Source organism: Populus nigra, chromosome 19, assembly GCF_951802175.1.
Source record: "Populus nigra chromosome 19, ddPopNigr1.1, whole genome shotgun sequence".
In the NCBI taxonomy this organism is placed as follows: domain Eukaryota; kingdom Viridiplantae; phylum Streptophyta; class Magnoliopsida; order Malpighiales; family Salicaceae; genus Populus; species Populus nigra.
Window position 1 is genome coordinate 2,462,382 of NC_084870.1, and position 8,979 is coordinate 2,471,360.

At 33.2% G+C, this 8,979-nt stretch overlaps 1 protein-coding gene across 1 annotated transcript; it reads left to right on the top strand.

Annotated features, from left to right (window-relative positions):
* Positions 1-275: 275 nt before the first annotated feature.
* Positions 276-803, top strand: LOC133680095 (transcription factor TCP7). Its single transcript, XM_062102920.1, has one exon. The coding sequence runs from the start codon at positions 276-278 to the stop codon at positions 801-803; it is 528 nt and encodes a 175-aa protein (XP_061958904.1).
* Positions 804-8,979: the final 8,176 nt, after the last annotated feature.

The following is an 8,979-nucleotide window of genomic DNA, read 5'->3' on the forward strand; positions in this document are numbered from 1 at the left end:
TTCTGTCAACCATTGGATTATAGCATAGATATACTCTAATTTGAAATCTAACCAACAAAATACTTCTCAATTTTCCATCACTACTGTTACAAAGTACATAGACTGTACTAGATAATAATAATAATAAAATTTCAAGTTAAAGAGTAGTCGTGTCTATCCTATATATACACGTGCATACCCACCTTTATATCTATATCATGTCCTAAAACAATATTGTTGAAGTAGAAAAATATCATGATTCTTTCACCACAAAAGAAAAATCAAAACTTATTGCTATGAACAAAGCAAGCACCTCAAAAACAAAGGTGACCGATCCCAAACCCAGGAAAGATCGCCATGCAAAGGTGAATGGCAGAGATCGTCGTATCCGCCTGCCAGTTAACTGTGCTGCTAGAGTATTTCAGTTGACTCAAGAGCTTGGTAACAAGACTGATGGTGAGACCATTGAGTGGCTTCTACGCGTGGCTGAGCCAACCATCATTGCAGTCACAGGAAAAGGTATTGGTACGACCAATACTACTCGGGGTCATGCTCAAGCTGGTAGAGTCAACACGACATCGGTTTCGTACTCCTCTGACCTACATCCACTAGTTTCTACAGGGCTTCCTCTTATGGATCCTTCTGAGCCAGGATATATGGAACCAATTCAAACCCAAGGATTGATTAGTACGAACTGTGAGGTGTCTGCGGATGAACCACTGTCATTCCCTTCTGAGTTTGATAATCTGGAAACAAATTTTGACATGGAATTTCCTGTCAATGATATGTTTCCATCAGTGTCAGGGAACGATCATGAGGAATAGATGCAAGTAACTTTGTAATCACATAAACACAGTGCATGGATTGAAACTGAAAGATTAAGCAATAAGATTTATGTATAAGTTTTTTTTTCCTTTGTTTAGTTAATGTTGGGACTTCTATATTTTCATAAAAAAAATTTGTGTTATATTATAACATGATTAATTACATTTGATATATATGCTTTGCTTTTCATATTTTTCACAGCATGAGATGAGATAGAGAAAATTCTTTATATGAAAAACAATGCCAAACATAATCATACCAGACGATCCCAATTGGTTCAAATTATTTTATCATATATGTCAAAGATATTATTTGAAATTTACCTATTTTTTACAAATATGCTAATTAATTTTGTTTGTTAAGTATTTACTTGGTATCATTGTAATTTTTTATATTGATATCTTAGGAACATTTTAATAAATAAAAGTCACTTGCTACAGCTTTATTAATGCATTAAATTAAGGTTAACAAGTTCAACAAACATAATGAAATTAATTGCTTATAATTAAGTTTAAATAGTCAAAGTTATTGTTTGAAGATAGCATGATTCTTTTTACAATAACTATAGAGTAAAAATTAGTTCTTTATATTTACACCTAATTATAAACATGCAGGTTATAAAAAATACAGAAGCACTGGTAATTATTATTTACAACAAAGGAATGTTCAATTTAAAAAAGTACTACAAATAAAATTAAAGATGCAATTTTACTATGTAGTTGTTGTAAAACGAAGCATGCAAAATCCTTGTGTTTTTACTTTCTTACTACAGTAATAAAGTTTATAACATCAATTTTTTTTTTAAAAAATAGAATAATACCTAAATTTTTAAGAAAGAAAAAAAAAAGAAAGACGTTACATAATGCCAACGAAGCTAAAACTCATTTATAAGAGTCCCTTACAATTTGTAAATGCAAGTTCATGCACAATTTCAATATACAGTAAATAATTCAAGTATGAATTAAACTACGAATAAATATAGAAGATTTTATTTATTTAAATGCAAAAAATCTCCTTGTGCCACTATACTTTCAACTTTTAGTCATATTAATTCCTATAGTGTATTTTAAAATGTGTTAACCTTTTTAGTTAAATTTTTAATGACGTTAATTAGTGATTAATAACTAGGTTATCATGATCAGTGTTTCTCGTATTTACAACCTATAATTGATGCTATTAGACTATTAAATAGCGTTTAGTTACTACATTGAAATAGAAAAGACATAAAGAATACAAACATAAATGTATTGGTTCAAAAGATAAAGACAGAGATATAAAAATAAATTTATCTTTATGAGAATTTTAAAGTGATTTTCTGTACTTTTAAAACAAGAGGTATAAAAGGAACATGTCTCGAGAGATAATATTTATTATTTTTATACCTAAAATATCATTGTAAAAAACTCTCAATTCCAAAATTGTCAAACTAAAACATGTAAGGATAAAAAATAGTTATTATCATAATTTTAAAATCCAATTCAAAGGTTGATCCATGGCACATCCCGAGTCACTAGTCGAGGCCTGAGTCACGAGTCGGGTTGACTTGAGTCTACGTAAGAATAAAAATGCTTCTTATCATAGTTTTAAAATCTGATTTGAGGGTCAACCTATGGTAAAGTCCGAATTACTAGTGGGTTGATTGTTAACCCGGGTCAACGTAAGGACAAATTTTTTAATTAACATAGTTTTGAAACTTGACTCGATGGTTGACCTGGGATAAGTCCCCGATCATGTGTCAAGAGGGCCACCATAAAATAAAGTGATTATTATCATAGTTTAAAACTTGATTTAAGGGTCAACTTAGGGCAAGGCCTGGGTTATGGATCACGAGGGTCAATCGATTGACTCAGGTTAATGTAAGGATAAAAGTTGTTATTATCATAGTTTTAAAACCCGATTCGAGGGTGAACTAAGGCAAAGCTTAGGTCACATGTCGAGAGGTTGAACATGGGTTGACATGAGTCATCATATTGATAAAGTCATTATTATTATAGTTTTAAAATCTGACTCAAGAATCGACCCGAGATAATATTTAGGTCACGGATCAAGAGAGTCAATTTGGTTGACCTAATTTTTTTTTAAATAATCAAAGCAGTTTTGTTTTAACCAATTGTTTTCCAAAAAAGTTAATGATTTTTTTACATGTGTTTTATCCCGAGTTGACCTAGGTTTTTGACTAGGTTATGTCAAGTCAATCATTCATCTATTTTTTCTTAAACTCGAACCAGTACAGGCCCCAAGTCAAACCGTGAATTTAATAATGGTTTTATAACTAGAATTATTATAATATTATTAATTTCAACACTAAATATAAACATTACATATTAAAAGTAAAATAAACTTTTTCTTCATTTATTTTGTCTTGTCCACCATAACCAAACTTGATACAAAAATAATTACTTTGTTTTATTCATCACTACGAAATACAAATTTGTCTCCATCTCTTTTTCAGTCTTATCTCCACTGTCTCTGTTTGTTATATCCTAAGATAATAACCAAACACTACTTTAATAATACTTGTGCTTAATTTTTATTTTTTATTTCCATAAAAGAGAAGTTCTAACTTAAGACTTTTTAGGAGAGAGAGGACACTAATGTCAGTTGAGGCACAACTAATTGGCTTCATGTACCTAGTCTCATAAAATCTTTATTACATTTTAGAATGATTGGGTAACCTACTTATGATGTGAAAAATATTTAGAATTTTTCATAAATAGTCTCTGTTCGGGCAACCAACTCATGAATCGAGATTGGGTAACTGACTGTGGTGTCAAATATATCTATGATTTTCACAAATAGTCTATATTTGGGCACCCTACCCGTGATTTGTGTTAGGATAACCTGCTCATGATGTGAAAAATATCTAGGATTTCTCACAAATAATTGGTGATGATGTCTTGAAGATGTCTTATCTTCCTTTTTTGAAGTTGACCATCTTCTAATTTTTCTTTGGATTGTTCATGATGGACGTCTTATCATCTATTGTAGCCTTGTTGGTCTCAAAACCTTGCTTGGTCCTCATTTATTGGAGTCTTGCTAAACTCTTTCTTCTTAGGTTTTTAATCACTTTAAGCCTTATTAAGCTCAGAACCTTGTCCAGGTCCTTATTTGATGGAGTCTTACTACACTTTTCTTTATTAAAATCTTGTTGGGTTTTTAATCGTTAGAGCTTTACTAGGCTTAGAACCTTGCTGAGTTTAATTTATTGGAGTCTTACTAGAATTTTCTTTGTCAAAACCTTACTGGGTTTTTATTCATTGGAGCCTTACTGGGTTTAGAACCTTGCTGAGTTTTAATTTGTTGGAGTCTTGCTGGACGTTTTCTATGTCATAACCTTGCTGAGTTTTTAGTCATTGGAGCCTTAATGGGCTTAAAACCTTACCGAGTTCTAATTTGTTATAGTTTTACTAGACTTCGTTAAGGATTCTTTCTTGTGTAATTCATGTGCGAGACTTTGTATAATGCTTTAAATAATATGCATGTATAATACTTGGTTTGAAATATAAGCCTCCTTTTCTTGCCATCTCTCTATTGCTTGATGGATGGGGTTTGTAATTTCTAAGATAAGTTCTCTAAGTCTTTTGATTCTTCAGCTCATATGGTTTTTACCCATGTGGCTAATATGTTTGATTGCCTCTTTGTTACACAACTTGAACATTAAGGCAATAAATAAACATTTGTTCAGTTAACCATTTTTAAGAAGTGATAACCTCTCTTGCTTATGATGTTGCCTCATAGTCAGACGGTGTCCCTCGTTTATGGTATCCTTGCACCATTGCCCACACATTTTATTTTGATGAAGAAGTAGTGCTCCATTATTCTCATTTCTTTGAAAAAGTTTATCCAATCATCTATTATCAATTACTGTTGTAAATTGCCCTCTCGCTGCTCATTTATGTGATAACAATTTTCATATGTCATAGACATCCATAAAAGGGAAAATCAATTTTTGGCCATAAAGTTGCCTCTCAAGTGTAGGGTTACTCTCAAATGCTACTGGAGTTCACCAAGTACTATACTATCTTTGAGCAAAGTTGTATTTATACGATCTAGTTGTGTGTTAAAATAAGTTATGTTGATTATGCTTTTGAGTTTATCTAGAATAAGTAGTGGAAGACCTATTCTACAGGAAATACCTATTCTATAGGAGTTCCATCCACGTTTTAGATAGTGGAGATTTTATTGTTATTCTGTTGCTATTTCCTTGCTACTGTACAACCTATTTAAAGGCTTGCTATTGATTTATTCAATACACTAAGTGCATTAGTCTTTTATTTATTCCTATTTACGTAACAGTGGTATCAGAGCCACAAATAGAAGAGAAAGTGTGAGAGTCTCAAAAACAGTGTCCATAAAATAGTCAACAATAGCAGCAGCTTTCTTTTATTAACTGTTTTCTATTTTGCAAAAATAGAAATATGATGGCAGAGATAAATTTTGTGCAGGCAGCAATCCCTCGTTTCGATGGTCACTATGATCATTGGAGCATGCTAATGGAGAATTTCTTACGATAAAAGAAGTATTGGCAGGTGGTTGATTCTGGGATGGCAAAACCAGAAACTGGGATCATTTTAATAGAAGCTCAAGTGACCAACCTGGGCGGCTTGAAATTAAAATATTTAAAGGCAAATAATTATTTATTTCAGGCCATTGATCGTTCTATCTTGGAAACAATTCTTAGCAAAGATACCTCCAAGCAAATATGAGATTCTATGAAGAAGAAATATCAAGGCTCTTCAAGAGTAAAACGTTCACAACTTCAAGCCCTTAGAAGAGATTTTGAGACTTTACAAATGAAAGATGGAGAATCAGTCACCAAATATTGTGCAAAGACCATGGGGATATCAAACAAAATGTAGTTTCATGGTGAAAAGATGAATGATACTGTAATTGTTGAAAACTTTTTACATTTCTTATCGTTAAAGTTTGATTATATTGCTTGCTCAATCGAAGAATCTAAAGATATAGAAGCTCTTTCTCTTGATGAACTTCAGAGCTCATTATTAGTACATGAGCAGAAGATGAAACGAAGCACGATCACAGAGGAGCATGCTTTGAAAGCTTCTACCTTTACTGAATGTGGAGTGCTACAGGTGTTACAATAAAGATGAAGGCAGAGGAAGAGGACGTGAACAACCATTTGGCAGAACTAATGTGGAGTGCTACAGGTGTTACAGACTTGGTCATTATCAATCTAAATGCTATACCAAATTGTCTCATAACAAAGAAAAATGGCAGAAATCAAACTTTGCAGAGAACAAGGAAGAAGAAACTCTATTGATGGCATTCCATACGAAAGATAATATATGTGAACCATTGGTACTTAGACACCGGCTACAGTAATCACATGTGTGGTAGTAAGTCTTTCTTCTCTCATCTAAATGAAGAATTTCATACTACTGTGAGTTTTGGTGATCATTCTAAAGTTAATGTTATGGGCAAGGGTGATATTCAAATAAGAAAAACAAAAATACAATTGAGACTATTTCAATAAGTTATGTGAAAATTATGTTGTTGGCAAACAACATCGTAAAGAATTTCCACAAAGGAAATCATGAAGAGTAAAGAAAGTCTTGGAGCTGGTACATTCTGATCTTTATGGACCAATAAATCCATCATCAAATGGAGGTAAACGATACTTCATCACCTTCATCGATGACTGCAGTCGAAAAACATGGGTTTATTTTTTACAGGATAAGTCTGAAGCTTTTAATGCATTTAAAAACTTAAAGACACATGTTGAGAATGAAGTAAAGAGAACCATTAAAATTCTTCATACAAACCGTGGTGGCGAGTTTTGTTCAAAAGAGTTTCAAGATTTTTATAATGAACATGGAATTCAAAGACACTTGACTGCAACATACACACCACGATAAAATGGTATATCGGAGAGGAAAAATCGAACCATTCTGAATATGGTGAGATGCTTGTTGACACATATAAGTGTTCCGAAAGATTTCTGGCCAGAAGTTGTGAAATAGAGCATTCATGTTTTAAATCACAGTCCTACATTTGCTGTTCAAAACATGAAACCTGAAGAAGTGTGGAGTGGGCGAAAGCCTTTAGTTGATCATTTCAAAGTGTTTGGATGCATTGCATATGCACATGTTCCAGATGAGAAGAGAAATAAGCTAGATGGCAAAGGCATAAAATGTATATTCCTTAGAATCAACGAGCACTCAAAAGCCTACAAATTGCTCAATTCTATTACAAAAAAAATTGTCATTAGTCGAGATGTTGTGTTTAAGGAGGATAACACTTAGAATTGGTCAGAACAGAGTGCAAACCAGCAACAAATACCAATATTATTTGAAAAAAATGAGGCAGACGTAAATGAACAATCAGACTAACAACTGCAACACCAGCAACATCTACAAAGCCTGCAATCAAATCAGGATTTACCACAGCTGTGTCTTAATGAAGATCAACCAGCTCAAGAGTGTTCATGATCTCAACGAAGTAGAAGAAGGCCAGCTTGGATGGAAGATTATAAGGTGAGTGGTGTTATTCAATCTGGAGAACAATTCGATGATGTTTTTTCCCGTTATGCATTTTTATCAGATTGTGATCTTATCACATTTGAAGAAGCTGCTAAAGAGTCAAAATGGCAAAAAGCCATGGACGAAGAGATCATGTCAATTGAAAGAAACAATAGCTGGGAAATGACCAAACTTCTTGAAGGACAAAAATCCATTGGTGTTAAATGGATTTTTAAAACCAAGCTGAAGAAAGATGGCAGAGTAGACAAGCACAAAGCCCGACTTGTTGCAAAGGGGTACAAGTAAAAAAATTGGTATTGATTACAAAGAGGTATTTGCACCAGTTGCAAGAATAGACACTATTCGATTGGTATTATCAACTGCTGTTAATAATTCATGGCCTATATATCAACTTGACGTAAAGTCTGCGTTCTTGCATGGAACATTGGAAGAGGAGGTGTACATTGATCAACCTCCTGGATATGTGCAACAAGGTCATGCGGATCAGAAAGAATATGCTCTAGAGATTTTAGACAGGTTCAAAATGACGAATTGCAATTCAGTTTCAATCCCAACTGATCTTAGCTTGAAACTTGTCAAATATGATGCAAGAAAGAAAGTGAATGCTACTCTTTATAAGCAAATAGTTGGGAGTCTTATGTATTTAACATCAACCAGGCCAGATATCATGTATGTTATCAGTTTAATCAGCAAATATATGGAGTGTCCAACTGAAGCTCACCTCTTGGCTGCAAAACGAATTTTTCGCTACTTGAAAGGCACAACAGACCATGGAATCTTGTATAAAAGGGATAAAAACTCAACTCTGATTGGTTTTTTAGATAACGATTATGCTGGACATCTTGATGATAGAAAAAGTACTTCCGGATTGGTGTTCATGTTAAATTTTGGAGCTGTTTCATAGTCTTCGAAAAAACAACAGATATTAGCTTTATCAACCACTGAAGCTGAATTTGTTGCTGTAGCATCAACTTAAAGTCAAGCAATCTGGTTATGCATATTACTTGAGTTTTTACAAAACAACCAGCACCAAGGTCCAACCTTAATCTACTATGATAACATGTCCACCATAAAGCTTTCAAAGAATCCAGTACTTCATGGCAGAAGCAAACACATTGATGTCAGGTTTCACTTCCTACGTGATCTATGTAAGGAAGGTGTTATTAATCTGGTGTTCTGCAAGAGTGAAGATCAGATTGCAGATATATTAACTAAGCCTCTTAAGCCTGTAATTTTTGTCAAGCTTTGAAATCTCCTTGGACTGTGCTCTACAAAAGATGCCATCAGAGAAGGAGTAGCAGCTATTAATTCCTAAACCAATATCTACAGATATTAGTTTAAGGGAAGGTGTTAAAATAAGTTATGTTGATTATGCTTTTGAGTTTATCTGGAATAAGTAGTGGAAGACCTATTCTACAGGAAATACCTATTATATAGAAGTTCCATCCACGTTTTAGATAGTGGGGATTTTATTGTTATTCTTTTGCTATTTCCTTGCTACTGTACAACCTATTTAAAGGCTTGGTATTGATTTATTCAATACACTGAGTGCATTAGTCTTCTATTTATTCCTATTTACGTAACATTGTGCTTGTTCTTCTGATTATCATTAAGAACACTTGTCGTTGTTAGAAGCCATTCATAACTTCAATGGATTTTTCTAAATCATCATTTG

Excerpts from the sequence above, each read along its gene's own strand:
- LOC133680095 (XM_062102920.1), top strand. The coding sequence starts at position 276 with ATGAACAAAGCAAGCACCTCAAAAACAAAGGTGACCGATCCCAAACCC.